Genomic DNA, 18,489 nt, shown 5'->3' with positions numbered 1-18,489 from the left:
ACTTCATCTACTTTCGTGGCTTTAAATACTACTTTCATGCCTGTGACTTCCTAGTGTGTTATTTCTGTCCCAGCCATGCAGCCTAAACTGAAGACTTTTGTATATAACGTGAGAGTCTTATTGGCATCTCAAATTTAACGTGTCCTAAATAACACTCTATTTCCCCCCTCTGGTCAAGTCTCTAGTCAAATATCTTTACAGTGAGACCTTTACTGACTGCTTTGTTTAAAATTATAAGCCTCCTACTCCTGTGGCCTTATCTAACCTCCCTTTTCTAAGCAGGGTGGTTACAATTCCTTTGGATTCAATTCCTTTGAATCCAGTTTCTTGAATCTAGTTCCTCTGAATCAAAATCTAGACACAGGACACTATAGATCTAGGAAAGAAACAAGGTCTATGTCCCAAGGTCCAGTCATGCTGTTACCATTTAACTTATCCCCAAAGACCCATGCATTCCCATAATGCTTTACTTTTACTCATCATATTTACTCTGTCTGAGATGACTCCCCTCTTCCTTTATTCTCCTTGGCTGGCTGATTCACTCTTCCTTGACCTTGGCAATTCAACTCATAAGTTATCTTTTTTAAAGAACCTTCTTTGGCCACCACCCAAACCCAATCTGAATTGGAAGCCCCTACCCAGTGTCCCATGATAGCACACTATGTTACAATCTGTTGATTTCTGTTCTGTGTCTGTTTACTAGACTCTCAATAACATTTTTAGTGGAGATATGACCAATAGGGCTGGTTAAATATTTTCCCACCACATTTAGCACAGTGGCACAGTGCAGATACTCAATAAATATTCTGAATCTTTAAGTACTTGTTTAACCCATATATATGCATAGTAAGGCTAGAAACCATCCTGTCTCCTGTGATCTACGAACAATTTATGCCAAAATCCCATCTCTGTAGAAAAACAAAGCTACCTATTAGATTTTAAGGAAAATGTATTGGAGGGATGCATAGGGGGCACTTCTGCCTCCTTGTAAGGTGTCTTGGTTCTACACTAGGTCTAAACTCAGTGTAAAACTCAGCCCCTTCATCAGTATTCACAGCCCACATTCACTCACAACTAGCTCACAACTGTGAGTTCAGGAGACTTTACTGAAGCTATGGGGATGCCCCAGAGGCCACCCTTTTCCAATTCAATTGTCCTTCTCTCTTTCTACCCTTATCTCTTTTTGTGTATTGCCTCCTGAAAGAGATCCAAACTCTTCTTCCTCTGTTGTGAAAGACAGCATCCCATTTCCCTGAAGCCAGAATACTAGATAACCCCCACGGAAGTTCTCATCTGGGGATGATGAGATGCTTGACTCCAAGAATTTATCAAAGATACTTGTTTCTAACAATTACCATTCTCTAAGAATTCTAAATCTAGCTTTTTAAGATGTTTTAAACACATGTATTTCATATCTGAATGGATGAATTTGAACGAAAATGGCATGGTATTCAGTCTACTTATGCTTTCTCCAGCCCCTGCATCCATCTACATGTATTATACATGTAAACATGTACACATATACATATGCCAACACATAAAATATATAAATATATATATATATTTAAAGAGATGTATATTTTTTTATGTGTTGGCATATGTATATACTAGAGCCAAATGCTAGCAAGGCACTAATATCTGTACTGCATGTGTATAACACCTGCCCCCCACCCCACCACAATTTGATAGTTCATTCATTTATTTATCAAGTACTCAGTATCTTCTATGGGCTTTACATTATAGCAGGTGCTGAGGATATATTATGTTTCTGTCTAATGGGGGTAACAATCAAATTATCAATTGTAGTACAATTGCGAAGGGGAAGTCTACAGTGCTATGAGACTGTGTAATAGAGGGGACCTCATTGATATAGAGTGAAAAGTCAAAAAGAAATCTTGATGAAGTAACTTTTGAGGTGAGATGAGAATGATGACCAACAACTAACTAGGCTCTGGTTACTAGAGGTAGAGGAGAATGTCACTGGCAAAGGAGTACCGTGATGGCGGGAGGGAATTGATTATGTCTGAGGAACCGAGAGATGGCCACTGCGACTAGCAAGCACGCAGAGTGTGGCAGGGAGAATGGAGTCAGGCTGAGGAAGCAGGAGGAGCCAGCCCATGAAGGACCTTGTAAGGGCGAATTTCTAAGAGTAAAAGCCACAAGTGGGTCGAGGCAGAGGATTGACCCCATCAGTTGTGTATTTTCTAAAGGTCACTTCAACTCTAGTGTGGAGGACAAATTTGGAAACAAGGGTGGATGTGAGAAGAACGAGTAAGAAGGTACTACCTCGATCTACTGGGAGTGATGGCTTCAAGAGCTCTTCCAGAGATGAATCTATGGGCTAGACATATGAATTTGTGAGTCACGGTCCTAGAGGTGGCTACTGAAATATTTACCTGGATGAGATTTCCTAGAGAGAAAAGCATAGCATGAGAAGAGATGTTCAAGAACTTTAAAATGTAATGGTTGAATATAGAACGATGAGGCTACAGAGCAGACAGAGGCAGGAAGAAAGCCAGGAAAAGGGGGACTCAGAACTTAGGGACAGAGTATTTCAAAGAAGGGGAAGTCTTCAACAGAATGAAATCCTGCTGGGCAGTGAACTGAAATGAGATTTAAAAGATAAAAAGAGAGGACATTGTCAATAGGATGGATTCATTGGCGAATTTAGAGTATTTTTTCCAGTGTCATAATGGGGATGAAGTAAATTTCAGTGGGTCTAGGAGTGGTAAGTAAGAAATAGAAAAAATGAGTATTCTTTAAAGAAGGTCGGCCATGAAAGAGATTAGACTAGACTATAACATAATGACTTGTTGTTTACCAAACGCAAACATATTAGGAATGTCAATTTATTCAAAGAGTTTATGGGGTCGTTGTTATTCCATTGTTGTTCTTGGAAATGAGAAGAATAAAGCCATGTATAATATGTTATCTAGCTAAGCTTAGCACTGTTGGACTATTTTAAATGGATAGCATTTTACTGTTCAATACACAAAATACTTTTTAATGTTTGTTTCACTTAGTCCTCATGAAATTTTAGAAACTTAGAGTCGGAGAGGTATTAAATAACTTTCCCAGCCAATAAAGAGTATGGAAAACTAAGAATAAATAATTGTATCTTCAGATTAAGAGTAGTTCAAAGAGGAAATTTTTCTAATGTAATGATGGTTAACAGGTTTTAATAAGTACATATGTGTATATTAAAAATACATTTAGCTGTATACCAAAGCTCTTGTTTCAGTTTTTTTTAAGTTAGCAAATTCTTTAAGTGTCTTGCTTGTATTTGCCGTAAGTCCAATTATTCATTTAATAGGTCTTTTATTTTGATAACATTTATTGGTACATTTGAAGACTTATGTCTTTGATTTCTCAAGTATATGTGTATTCCAGGTTCATTATCCACTTCAGATCCATGGTTTAATAAGTACTATAACTCTAAATGTCTAACCACTGTGCCGTACACCTGAAACTAATATAATGTTGAATGTCAACTGTAATTGAAAAAGAAAATAGGTTTTTTTTTAATATTATAACTGTTCTAATGAAGACATAGTCATATCTGAAATTTGAAAATCACTCTACCTCATAAAAGAAGCACAGATAGGATATTCTTCACTTATCTGTTCATTATCATTCCAGTTTATAGCTCAGAGTTTCTGATTAGCTTCTTTAACAGCTCTGTTGAGATATAATCACACTCCATATAATTCACCCACTTAAAATGTACAATTAAATGATTTTTGGTATATTTACAGAGTCTTACAACTATCATTGCAATTAATTTTAGAAAATTTTCATTAGCCCGGAAAGAAACATTATACCTCTTAGCCATCACTTCCTCAATCTCTCCATCCCACCCTCCCCCAGCCCTAGGCAACCATAATCTACTTTTCATCTCTATAGATTTGCCTGTTCTGGATATTTCATATGAACGGAATCATGCAATCTGTGGTCCTTTGTGACGGGCTTCTTTCACTTAGCATAATATCCTAATTGGCTTCTGATACATAGACTCTGTATCTGTACAGACACAAAGTGGCTCTGGTGTGTGTAATTTCATCTGTGCATCTGCATTATTCTGAGATACCATTCTGACCCAAGTACCATGCACATAAGGCCTGTATTTTCACTCGTAATACCCAGTTGCCCATTCAAGTTTTTTGAACACTTCGGATACAGATTTTTGCCTTTGGGTGAAGATAGTCACTAGGAAGAATGATTTGGCCTTGATAATTATATCAACTGATTTCCCAAACCAAGGATAAAGGTAGAAAACATCTTCGATTTCATATAGGTTGTCCACATAAGAGTCAATGCACAGCTGTCTGATTCTAGACCAGAAACTTGGGCCTGGGATAGGGGTGCTATTTAGCAGAAAATGAGTCTTGTAAGCCCCTTTGAAATCGAATCTAAATAAGTCTCTTCTGGAATTGATTTTCTCTTTGCCCCCCACAACACCCCACCCCAGGATTTCCTCTGATACCACTCTCTACTCTCCATACTAAGCCTTATAATGCCCCCCTCATTTAGCTTAATCACATGAAATAGGCACTTTATATTTCAAGCTTTTGTCATTTGTTTTTGACTTAAATCAACTTGAAGTCTTCCTTTACGTAGCTGTTTTTTAAAAGTGTATATATTTTAAAAATCACCACAAAATAGTACATTCTCATTTCTACCAGTTTTTAAGAAGAAAATTAAAAATTCTTAATATTTTACTACTTTTATATATGATTTTTCGCTTCTATAGAAATCCCTGAATTGCAGCTAGCCAAAAGCTGTTTTTCTTTTACTATTTCAATACATCGGATTTAATGTAATTTCCTAACCATTCTATTCAAGGCCAAGACCATGAAAAAGAATTGTGTAGGTTTTTGTGCTGATATTGCAATTTTGATTTCTGAATTTGTTTTTAAGTTTGTTTTGATAAAAGTGTGTTTAGGGGTAGAAAACTAAAAGTTTCTCTCTTTCCATCTGTGTGTGTGTGTGTGTGTTTGATGTGAAAAGCACTGGGAAGGACAGTATACTGTCTTGGTATTACTAAAAAGAGACTTTGGAGTACAATATGTTAATATGAAAGGAAATAATCCATATATTTGCATGCAGTTCCAATCACTAGAAACAGTAATTACTGTGTGCTTTGCCCACTAAGTTGTTTTTGTTAGTGACCCATTCACTACAATGTCTGAGGGCAGAGATTTTAGCCTGGTTTTTTTCACTGGTATATCCCCAGTACCAAGTACAATTTGTGGTACATAGTTGGCACATGGTCAATATTTGGCGAATTGATGTATTTATTGAATGATTTCCTTTAGGATAATCTCCTTAACCCAGCATTCTATGATTTTGATTTGTATCTCTCACTTAAACCCCATTGACATAATCTTTGCCTTAGTTAAACTGTTCTATACGTTGTTGCAACAATCCTTTACGATGATCCTTTGAGCATGGAACTCATGGAAGGGACAGAGACCTTGTAAAAATGAAGGAGACGTAAAACCAGCACAAAACCATAGAAGGGTGGGATAGGAATGGGTAAAGAGAGAAGAAGGAATTCCAGGTTTAAAACACAGAGTCTAGATAAATCTTTCCTTTCCTCTAAAAATATATTCCGACTTGATTACTAAATCCATAAGTCCTTCAACTCATAGAGAGAGACATGTTCCATATTTTCCTAAAAAATAACCCATGTACATTTGATCTGTTAAGATCATTAAACATGTATTAGGTTTTGAGTCATTCTATCTGGGCCTTGGCTCCATATCCTTCTAATCTATCCATGCTTTTTAAGTGACTCAATGAATTTTATTTCTTAGGGGTCAAAAACAAAATAACAGAAACCACCTATGGCCTTAACAGTCTAATATCTGAAATCTTAAAACATTCATGGCTGTATCTTTTCTTTCATTATCATGGTTCTTAGCATTTAACTTTTAAATGAGAAAACTCTCAATTTAGTGTCTATTGTTTCATTATGTACTGGTTCTCAACATTTAATCTCTCTCTCTCTCATAATGATAACTTAGTAGCTAACTTCAGGAATTAATATATTTAATTCTATCAAAAACTTATAGAAAGAGAAAAATAAAGAGAATCTGGGGTGACTTAGGCTTTTAACATCAAAACTCCTGGCACAGCCTGTGTCTGAGTCAACCTTGGTGGTCTAGCAATGTTGTATACATGTCTTGTGGGTGGACAATAAACGACATTTGTGGATTTGTCAGTGACCTCTCTCCTTTATGTACTGCCAGTCTCCAGTGTTATCATTAATTAGTCTTCAGATCTCCCATTTGTCTGCTGGAAAACATCTCAGACAAGGCAAGTTAAGGAGCTGGACCGCGACTGTGTTGAGGCGGTCAGGGGCAGCCCTGGGCTTTCACTGTATGGACAAGTTTAATTCTAATAGGCCACATGGGAGGCTGGGCCCACTGGGGTGCAGAGAGGGCCTGTGAGCACAGCAGGTGAGCTGCTCTCATTTGTACCGGATTCAGTTTCTAATTTCAGAACCATAATGCTCAGAGGCCTAGGGCACTTGTTTCACATTTAGCTTCATCTTCCCCAGGAGTCTCCTCAGTGAATTCTTACAATGGGTTGTGGAACTTTGGTGAGGAAACGAAACCCTATGTTCCAAAAAGGAGATTTGCACCGGGCCATATTTTTGTAAATATGGTGCACAGCATTTGTAGCGACTGATGCCCAGCTATGACTCTTGCCGTTCTGATTGTGACACGTTTCCTGACTAATTTTACTAAATCATAAAAATGACAATACGAGGCCACTTGTTAATGCCAGTCATTCTATAAACCACTTTACATGCATTATCTCACTTAATTCTCGTATTATGCCTATGCGGTGGTCCCCATTTTGCAGATGAGAAAAACCACAGCCCACCTGAGGCCAGATAGGTCTTGATCCAAGTACAAGCCCTTTACCATACTCCTATATGGCCTCATAAAATCTGAGCACTTTGATGGACCCCATGGGCTCTGCCACCATAGCCAGGACAAAGGGTTAGCCACAATCATCCACCCCTTTAATTCAAGCAAAAGTAGAGGTTTTGCTTTTGTAATTGAGTAGAGAAGCTCTACTTTCAGCATTGCTTTTGCTAGGGAGAAGTTACTGTCATGTCTTCAATTATGCCCTATTACCAAAATGCCTGCATGCTTTACCATGTATTATTTGTGTTCATGAAAAATAGTTCTCTGTAAATGAAATTGTTGGCATTTGAATGTAGTAGAGAGCTAGTTAAATAATTTTAAAGACTTCCGATTTATATTATGAGAAATTCTGGCTTTTCTTTAAATATGGCTACCTGTGTTCTCAGAATCACAGATGGCTAACATCAGAAAAGTTTATGTGGCCATGAAAGTTTATTGAAAAATGCTGATTCTTGAAAGCAGACATCTTCCAACTGACCAGTCTTCTGCTATGCCTTTGCTTCTTGGAACTACTCAATCAGGAGAATGATTTGCTACCTTAAAGCATGAAGTGATGGATGTTCTGGGGGATCTTTAAAGACACAGAGCCCTTCAAATCAGCTCGGGACAAGCACAGTGTTCATAGAGTCAAGAGACCGAAACCCTGTGGTGCACCTCTCCTGGAAAGGGAGGAAAGAGATGAGGAGGCCCACTTTGAGTCTGGGTCAACATTGCTAATTTTTTTCAACTTTCATCCACATAAGACTCTAGTTAAGGTGAAGAAATCTTATGCTTTGACAAGATGTGCATGGAGCTATCTGGAGAAGTTTGAGGATGAGTAAATGAAACCTGCAAGATGATTTGCAGGGATTAATATAAGTATAAAAATAAATATAATTAAAGGTAAAACATAAATACTCTATAGATGTTTCAAAGATGCGAAAACTTAAGATTGGAAAAGGCTTTATGGTGGGACTTTTTCTTTAGGATGAACAGACTTTGTCAAATGCAGTGGAAAGTATGTATGGGATGATAGCAGAATGGGTAGAGAACCACATGGATGACGATATAGAACTGGGACCTCTGGTTCATGTAATTTGGAAATAATTTTGGTTAGGTTGGTCAAATATATATGGGAAATAGAGCTGGAAGGTAGAATGGTACCAAAATGGAAAAGACCTTAAATCCCAGGCCTGGGAGTTGAAATATGATTGAATTAGCAGTGAGAACCCATCAATACTTTTATTTTGTTTTATACTTTTTCCCCTTTGTTTTCAGTGGACAGTCTTGCCTTGTAATTCATAGAGATGAGAGAAAACTTAACAAGCCTCAGAGTTAACTTGGTCTCCTTTCCCTGAAAACAAAATAAAACAAAACAAGAGCAAACCAAAATGATAACTCTTTCCACTATTCCCCATCTCAGTACATGGCACTTCCAGCCACACATTGCTCATCTTTTCCTCTTCCTCAACCCTGTATTAACATCATCAGCAAGACCTATTTGTTCTGCCTCCAAATTATATTCCAGCTCCATCTACTCTGTCCATTTCTTTCTCTCTCTGATACCACTTCAGCCCAAGGCACCACTATATTGAGAAGAGAAGAGTGGTGGGCAGGAGATACTTATCATTTGGCCACAGGCCCATCTACTCAGGAAGAGGTAAAGAGAAACCTGATAATAGGAGAGAAGTTATTAAGTAGTAATTGTAGAGAGAATAAATAAGCTGAGAAAGAGAGGTGAAAATGTGAAGAAAGGGAGTATTTTGAAATAATGGTTTGACTGGTTTTATAGAATTTGTTTCCCATTTGTTCCAGGTAAGATTTGTATTTCTTCAGTGAGATAGATCATTAAGAAAAAGTTTTTGCATTCCGATGGACAGGGTTTCATAGACAGCATAGTTATGCTTATCAGAATAGCTAATCACAGATATTTAAAATAAACTCTGTTAAAAACTCTTAGAAAGGAACAATGTCAATACACAGAGCCCAAATTTAGGCCCCTCCCGTGATTCTCCTCATGACCTCCCGGTAGATGCCTCTGAGAATGTAGCTGATTCCGAACTCGACTCAAAAAATGGCACAGTTCCCTCACGTCATACTATCATCTTCAGCACAATTATATAGTCTCCCAGAGTTGTCTAGGATTTCAGCAATCTAGTTGGCAATATTGCAAGAGAAAAGTGTCTGGTAACTAGTTTCAGGGGACACTTGAGTGGCCGGTCTCTTTTGCATTTTCTGTGTGTCAGTGCTGACAGGTTTGTTGCTTTGCTTACATAGGAATCATTCTGGGTTGCTAATTTTCAAAACATCAAATGATTGGATATGAGTTTCCCAACACAAATAAAGGCCCCCTTTCTAACTCTCTTCTTCTAAATGCCTACCTTGTGCTTTTTAAATTCCTCCAAGATAGGGAATATAGGTTTCTTTATTTTTCAAAATAGGTGGCATGATTTCTTTATGGTGAATATCCAAGCCTTTAATATGTTCTCTTGGACAAGAACATCTCAGTAATTCCTGGCCATGTTCAACACACCAAAATGATCATGACTTAGTTCTAGCTTTGGGAAAATGAAGCCGTTCTCTTCCCAGTGCATTTCTGCCACTGGCACAGACATGTAGAAAGCTTGGGGAAGTGCCTCTTGCCTGGGTCAACTGCCTTTTGTAATAGTGAACTATGGATTATTGTGGTTTCCATATCACCAAGCCAGAACTCTAATTTGAGGGGACTTGATTATCAAAAAGTGATCTATTTTAAATTCCAGATATTTTTTCTGGAATAAAAATGATTTCTCTCATCTCTATGAATAACTTTGAGGCTTGTTAAGTTTTCTCTCATCTCTATGAATTATATCACATATAAAATGATGTCACATATGTTAGTGGAATATTAATGGAAAAGGTAGGTGATGGGAAGCATGAAGAGAGAGGCAGTCCTCCCTAACCTGGGCTTAGTTCTCATGCTTAGATATTGGCGTCACCCCGAAGAATTGCCAGTTTGGTGGTTCCAGGTGACTTGAGTGCCTGGGAATTGCTGCAAAATCTATTTCATACTCACCTTGTGGAGTATGATCTAAAGAGGGCCGGGGCCATTAAATCCCTGGGACTAGTCCTTCAGTAGTTTTTGCCTCTCTCTATTTTCGGGAGACCAAAAGCAGAGTACTTCACCTGTCCCAAGTCAGAGGTTTTACTGCATCTCTGAAAGGAAAGTGGAAGGTGATACATTTTCCTGTTCCCGAAGAAAGGTGTAAAGTGAACTAATTACTTTTGTTTATTCATTTGTGTTGTTTCTGTTTTTGCCCTGTCCCCTTTGAATTTGGATAAACAGTGATTGATTAATATTTTGCACAATTAATAACCAAGTGCATAGCTCAGAGCATAGGCTCAGCAAATACATGTTCATGGGAAGTCTAATTCCAAACTTCTCTTCACAGCAAGTGAGAAACAGATGGTGGTGGTGTGCAAGGAATCGCCAAAGGAGTATCTTCAGCCTTTCAAGGACAAACTAGAAGAGTTCTTCCAGAAAGGTAGGAAGCTGTGTCAGCTGCACATACATGACACTCTGAGACATCCTTTATTCCACAACCGTTCTCAGAGGCCTACTGATCCCATGCGTCCTGGTGGACCGCTGGCAGTCCCAAAGATTGCATTAGTTCATCTTCCCATGGTGCTTACATACTCCATGTAGTGGTTGCCCTATAATTTTTATATCATCTTTCAAAAATGTTTTAATATTAATTTTTTTAACAGTACTCCTGTTTTTGTAAACTTTGGTGAGAAGACTTTTTTATTTTGTCTCTTCATTGAACCCAAGAGGATCCTTAGTACATGTTAACTGACAAATGATGTACATGCAAAGCTTATACAGTCATTTCAGTGCATTTCAGATTTGCAGTGGGTCTGGACAGATGGATGGTGATTATCTTCCTGGCTTTATGAATATAGCAATTTGGAAACTTGTGTTATATTTTTCATTGCTTTTCAGAAAGGAAAATTGGGGCCAGGTGAATGCCACTCATCCAATCACTTGGCACCCATCAGCCCTTTGGGATTAGAAAGAAGTGATATGTACAAGTCCCAGTACTTACTTAGAAAGCCTACCAAGTTATGTTTTTTCCTCCATGATTTTGGCAGGATTAGGGAACTTTTGTGGATCGCTGTTAGTGAATGTGGAAGTTTAATGCCTTTTGGATATTTCTTAATCCAATTTCTCAAATTCAACTTAAGATGTGAAACAGAAAAGAAGTGTGGGGCACAACTTCCGATTATAAATAAATAAGTCCTGGGGATGTCAGGTACAGCATGTTAACTAGAGTTAATAATATTATGTTGTATATTTGAAAGTCGCTAACAGAGTAGATCTTAAAAATTCTTATCACAAGAAAAAATTGTAACTATGTGGTGACAGATGTTATCTAGACATTATGGTGATCATTTCACAACATATAGAAATATCAAATCATTACATTGTACACCTTAAACTAATATAATGTTATCTGCCAGTTATATCTCAATAAAGAGAAAAAATAAGTGTGGGATAGTTGGAGGGAGCTTTTGTGTTTGCTAGAAAGCCAGAGGAAATGCACGTAGGAACCTCTGGGGATATATCAACATGCTGTTTCTATTTATTAAAAATGCCACATGATTCCACACCACCAGGAAAAGACCATTAAGGAGGGCGAATCTGTACAGTATGGCCAAACCATCTCAGGAGTTGGCAGGGAAATTCTTAGTCCATGAGTCAGAGGAACTCCATTCCAGCTACTCCCTTGGTGTGGAGCTTACTTCCCTCTCCTTGGCGGAACTTGTCTGTGTTGAAGTAGAAGTCACAGTTCTCTCTTGGCCACTGCTGAACCTCATACATGGTAGAAGTAATGCCATCAAGCAAAATGCCATCTTGAGAGCAACAGTGATACCAACACTTACGTGTTATGTGACTAAAATTAGGTGGGTTTTATATGTGACTTATCAAAATAGATGCATTGCTTTATGATTATGCCATGTAAATATAACCTGAAGAAAAGCATGAAATATTTTCCTTTGCTGACCCCCAATTAATAATGTCTGCTTTTGACATCTATGGAATTAACTTGAAATGAGGCTCATATGTACTTAGATTTCATTTTTATTTTTAATTGCTATTATTCTAGATCTAGAAAATTCTACAATGTGTACATCTGGGTATTTTATGCTTATATGCTATAGTGGTCTTAACCCTTTCTCCTTAAACCAGCTAGCATCTTAAAACTTAAATTGTGACTTTTATTAGTTTTGTTGGAAAAAAATAAACATGAATAGATTTAGAACTTGAATATCTTCTTCGGTGCCTAGGAGAAGGAATTTCCAAATTCTTTTTGGGGTTTTGTGTTAGTTTCTCCTCTGCTAGGTCTCAAACATCTGGTCTGTTCTGAGAGAGAGAATTAAGGCAAAGTGAACCTCATGTCAGGGAGGCAAGGGAGCAGCCATGGAAAGATGTTCTAAGAAAGCCCCAGAACAGCGTTTCTCAACCCTGGCTGCACACTGGAATCACCTAGGGGAGATTTTTAAAATTTTGACACCCAGGCCAAACTCCAGACCTACCACCAGCCTCACTGGGTCACTGGGGATGGAATCAGGCATCAGCTTTTTTTCTTTTTCTTTTTTTTTTACTCCCCAGGGGATGTCAGTGTGTAGCTCAGGTTGAAAACCCCTATTGTCTAGCTTAATTCACCTTTCAATGTGTATTCAAAGATGCTTATTCAGAGCTTGCTCTACCTTGGGCACTGTGATAAATGCTTGGCCCTCCCCCAGGACTATCCTGTTAGGAAAAGAGGGAACTGAATAAAGGAGTCAGCTCTCCTTTAACCAACATAGTGAAGGGAATATGAGGCATTAGAACAAACCTCAAATTGTGGTTAAAACTAAATCAGCCAAAACAAAGCACAAAGATTACTTAAAGAAAAATTGCCATTCTATAAAGAATTTAAAAATATATAAATAAAGTATAATACTGTAGGAATCTTAAACGTGCCCAGTATTGTGTGGTCAAAAGAGCCATTGTTGAATCAGCCTGTTACTGTTGTCTCATTATTTAAGTTGGTTGGAAATCAATCTAGAACTGTACTGTCCACCATGTATGGCATGCAGCTGTTGAGTAATTGAAATGTAGCTAATCCAAGGTGTATAAGAGTAAAATGCACAGTGAATTTTGAAGACTTCATGCAAAAAAACACATAACATTTCATTTCTGATTTTTTATGTTGGTTACATGATAATATAATAATATTTTAAATGATAATATTTAAATGAAGTATCAATGATATTTTAAATCCATTAGGTTAAATAAATAAAATGTTATTAATAATAATTTACCTGTTTCTTTTAGTTTTTAAGCATGGCGCCTAGAAAATGTTTAAATAGGTATGTGGTTCACATTATATCTCTAGTGGATAGTGCTAGTCTAGAGGCATAGTTCCTGATATGTCTCATCTCATTCCTTTATTCTCCTCTTCAGTTTTTTGCTCTGTCTTCTCCATTTTTTATCCTGGGTTACTGGAATGCAATTTCATAAGCTAGCTCCTCCCCACTTTTGCTCTGAGTCTGGCCATTGTTCAGCTTAACTGAAGGACATGCTGCCATGCTACTTCATCAGGCTACTCCTCTGTGGTTCAGGGGCTGGGGCTTTGCCAAGTTGTAGGATACGCAAGTGGGATATCTCTTGGCTGTCATGGAGTTCTAAATAGTGGTCCTTTTTTTTACATAGATGTTTCACTTATTTATAGAAAATATAGGATTTTTTATCCACTCTAAATAGACGTTTTCCACCCTGAATAATCAAATTTTTATGGCAATTATCATACAGTTTAAGTATAGTATATCATCTAATATGCCGTTTATTTCAAGAAACACCATTATTACAAGTACTACTAAGAAATAAAAATTGCTAGTAATTAAACCATGATGTGTCACAGATAATGAGATGTCTCCTGATATCAGAGATGCTTCAATATGAAAATTCCATCAATTTCAAAGTTAATGTAATATGGCATTATAATTAGGCATACAGGTTTAGAGAAGAGGGTTGCCTAAGACTTCCAGGTGATCAGGGAAGACTTTCTGCAAAGGAGATGTTTTTGTTCAAATTTGAAAATAACAAGATAATGACAATGACAACAGTGACAGTGATAGCTAATGTTTGGTGAGTGCTGCTGTATGCCAGACACTACGAGAAGAAGATCATCTTTCTTATTTAGTCTTCATGACAACCCTCTGAAGTAAGCAGTATTTTCACCTTGTCATACAGATGAAGAAGTTGAGGATGAGGAATTCTCAGCTGACAAGTTATGAAGGATGTTCCAGGCAGAGGAAAACACTGAGACCCTCAGGATGAAAGACACAATATGTTTGGGGAATGGCAAGAGACGTGGTGTAGCTAGATCACAGGGTGTATAGGAAGAATACAGGACCAAAGAAGGAGAGGAGAGTCACAATATGACTTGCTAAAATTTCTGAACTTTGTGTTACAGGAAACAGAGAGCCTTTGAAAAATTGCACGTATGGGAGTGATGTGGTCACATTGTTCTTTTTGTTTGTTTTGGTGTGTGAGATCATTTGCTTTTTGTTTTTAAGAAATACATTATAACTAAGAGCAATATAAAGAAGATTTGGAATAGTAAAAGACTGGAAACCAGTCTATCGAGCTCTTCTGGAGAGTAGTCTCGGCAAATGATGATAAGAACTTGAACAAAAGCAATCACAGTAAAAATAAGAAAGGAAGAGACATATTTTTAAAGCTTTTAGGAGTTACGGGACTAGATAACCCATTGGAAGTAAACAAACTTTCAGAAAGTTTCTGGAGAAAAGAATAACTCCTTTTTCTTGCTTGGATAACTGACTGGATACTGAGGAGGAGGACTAGATTTGGGATGGAAAACAATGACAAAAACTCTGGGCACATTGACTAGATATATCTGTGAGAAAGACAGGTAGAGATGTTGGGTTCATGGGAGAGCACTGAGTGAGACTTTAGTTTAATAGAAGTTCCTGAAGTAGCAGAGTACTTGAGCACTCTGTAATATAATAACCATAATTGAGAAAAGATACTTCCATACTTCAATAATACTGGAGTATTTGGCAGGAAATCCACTTTTTCCCCCCACTTTTCTACTAAGGGGGCCTTATCACTCATAAAGTCCTAAGCAGTTGCATTCTTTATGCCTGAGAAGTCTCATACCTGCATTGTGACTCTGTTGATTTCATGGTTAGGCTAACTTTTACATGAGCTGCAATTCAGTTCTTCTAACAATCATGATGATTTAATTTTTCTTTTGTAAATCATACCCTGTTGCCACACACAAGTGGGGATGATGTGTTTATCCTTATGTCTTTTATCATCCTTCCCTTCTCAAAATGTCCTTAAATAGTGTTATTTGACATAACCGTGGTCCTTGTTCTTAACTAATTTCATTTCCTGCACAGAATCGAAAGTAATTTCAATGGTACCACTTTTCAGAGTAGCAATCTCCACAGTATCTGAGACTTTTTCCTTACATGGTTTTTCTTTTCCGCAGTAGGCTCTTGTGGATTCCAATTTACGGCTCAGTTCAGAGTAACCTTGTGCAGGCATTATTTGAGCTCATGTTTTCCCACCCTCAGATCAAACATGGTCATAATGATATGGCCTTCAAAAATGTGATGCTCACATTAAAAGTCCCCATAAACATGGCAGGGATCCTATAATTGAAAGAAGGCGCAGAGCAACTGATTAGGTCCCAGGTATAGATCTTGTAGGTGGTCTTTTTCATGCTGTTAAATTGGTCATTTGTATTTATAGCTTTGGCAGGGAGGGCTGAAACCTAAACTGGTGCTAATACCAGCACTCTCCCACATTTGGTCTTATCTCATTCTCCATTAATTTTACCTGGCATCCATGAAAGGAACCAAATCAAAACGAATCTGAATAGGCCATGCTAGTCCTAAGGTTCTTTGACTAGCTGAGATTAGAGATATTCTTAATGTGAAGAAACCATTTTCTAGTAAAAAGTAAACAAATAAATTTACAAAACTAAAAAACAAAACAAAACAAAAAGCCCACTAACTGATTAACCGCATTGAATGCAAAAAAATAATAATAATATAAATATCACAGAATGTTCTGTGACAGCTGAGACTATGTCTATCTGTCCTATTCAGTTTCTCATCCCAATATAATTTAGGACCAGCCTGGCCCATGATAGGTGTTAAAAAATTGTTGAATTAATGAACAAACAGTCCGAGTCTTATAAAGTTCCTGGGGACTATTATTCCTTTTTCCCTCTATGAATTTCCTGTTTAAATCCATTTAGAATTGGTAAATCATACCAGAATCTGGTGAGATACATTTTTGGTCTATAATGTATGTCTGTGCTCAAACCTCTTGGATATCAAAACATCTTTCTGTGTTACAGATATGCGTATAATCCATTCAAGCATTATGGTTACAGGATATTGATGGGTCAGTGATCTGGGCAGTATGACCTGTGAGAGGAAATAATTCCTACATTCTTTACAGAGCTTGTGGAAGGAAGGACTATGGCTGGGGGAACAAACGCTCTGTGTGGGCCAAACCAGGTTTTTGTATACCTCACGACTACTCAAAAGAGTACCAGCAGGGATGGCTCCAAATAATATCAAATGGCCAAGAATTAAGATACTCTGTTGTGATTTCTGGGTTGCTGAAGAGTAGCAATCCCTGGAAGGTAGAGAAAGCTGTCTTATCAGAGGTTTAAATAGACTGTGGTCTGAAAGAGTTAGTTTGAATCATTGGTTTTTATTTTGTTCCGTTTTGTTTTTCCATAAATTTCTGCAAAGAGCACATATTTCCCCTCCCCACTGAAATCGGTTTCTCTCTCTCTCCTTCTCCCCCCACTTTCTTCTTCTTCTCTCACTTCTCCCCCTAACTCATCACTCCTTTTATATCTTCAATTGACTCAATTTTTCTTTTTGGCCAAGCATCTAATAAGATATCTTTTGAATAACTTTAGTTCTCTTTTTATTTTTCTTTCTCTCCAATGAAAAGTTTTGCAAAAAGAATAAAAATATCTAAATTGTTTTTATGTATGTATAAAACTACCCAGAAAAGATTGTCTCCTCCCCTAAAAAACCAAACAAACAAACAAAAAACCCTACAGGTCAATCTCACTGTAGTTTTGAAATTTTAAATAAAACAGTACGTTTTATGATCAAATGGAGTCTATTCCCAGAACTTAAGGATATAATATGATATTGGGAAGTCTATTAATATAATTAACTATTGATAACTCTAACAAGAAAACACATGACTATCTCTATAGATGTAAAAAGAAAAAGCACTTGACAAAATTCAACATCCATTCTTCACTTATAAGCTCAATAAAACATTAAGTAACATATACTTTCTTAACATAATAAAAAAAATCTGTCAGTCCTAAATTTGTAACTTATATAATAGACAAAAAGGTCAATCTATTTAATATATAAGAGCTTTTAGACATATTTAAAGAAAAGAACATCCAATAAAAAGAAAGGCAAATAATATGAACAGTGACAGAAACTGCTCTTTAAGTGTATGAAAAGATGCCACTCTCAAAATAGAAATACAAAATAAATTACTTTGAAATTCCATCTTTCATCTATAATATTGGCAAAATTACAAGTTTGATGACAAACTATGTTGGCATTGTAGTAGGGTAAACGTCACTGTTTTAGGTTGTTTGTGAAAGTGTAAGTTATTACAATTCCTATTGAGGTCAGTTTAGCCTATTGAGGTCAATTTAGCCCATATCTATTAAAGTTACAAATGCATATGTCTTTTGACTTGGCAAGTCTTCTAGAAGCATAACCTCAGATATGCTCCCACATGCAAAATGATTTATGAAAAAAACATTGTTTGCAACAGCAAAAGATTGGAGACAACTTAAGTGACCATCAAAATTGGAATTGTAAATTATGGTATTTCCATATGGTGGAATACTAAGTATCTGTTTTAAACAAAAAAAGTATGAGAAAAGTTTTTATGTATTGACAGGGAAGAATCTCTAAGATATTTTAAGTGGAAAAAGCACGGGTCAGAATAGTAGGTATATTATATTACCATTTAAGTAAAGAAGAAAAAATGGGTACTACTTATCAAAAATCTCTGAGGACAAATAAGCTAATCTAGAGTTGATAGTCCACTGGTCCTTACCATACTGGCCATTCAGGTTGTCTGTTCTGTTTAGTTGTTACCCACGTTGTTGTTAAATATTTAGAGTATTTATTACCCCTGAAAATAATCAAACAGATTTATTTCTGTAATGGATAGAAAATGAGTGAATGGGGTTCAGAGGTGCTAGGTATGCGGACTTTTCATATATCTTTTAACCAATATGTACCTCTTTAAAAAGTTAAATAATTTCTTTTTTAAAACAAACAACTTTCTATGGTACTTTGCACTTAAATTTTTTCTTTCAAGACTGCTTTCCCTTTCAGCCTTCCCCCACCCTGGTACCAGTCGGAGTCCCTTAGGCTGGTGAACCTAGCCCTTCATGTTCAATTTCCAAAGGACTGAAAATTCAATGCTCTCATTCGGAGCCTCTTT

The 18,489-nt window shown here is 37.0% G+C and overlaps 1 protein-coding gene across 1 annotated transcript in view; it reads left to right on the top strand.

The window, feature by feature from the left end:
- Positions 1 to 18,489, top strand: part of LOC102882001 (formin-1) — a 250,661-nt gene that overhangs the window by 159,498 nt on the left and 72,674 nt on the right. The window contains 1 exon segment of the mRNA XM_015595813.2: positions 10,349 to 10,441. Coding sequence (XP_015451299.1) covers positions 10,349 to 10,441 — 93 coding nt within the window.

The sequence above is a fragment of the Pteropus alecto genome, unplaced genomic scaffold (genome assembly GCF_000325575.1).
Source record: "Pteropus alecto unplaced genomic scaffold, ASM32557v1 scaffold86, whole genome shotgun sequence".
Classification (NCBI taxonomy): domain Eukaryota; kingdom Metazoa; phylum Chordata; class Mammalia; order Chiroptera; family Pteropodidae; genus Pteropus; species Pteropus alecto.
Note: the sequence above shows the minus strand (reverse complement) of the source record. Positions and strands in the feature narration are given on the sequence as shown.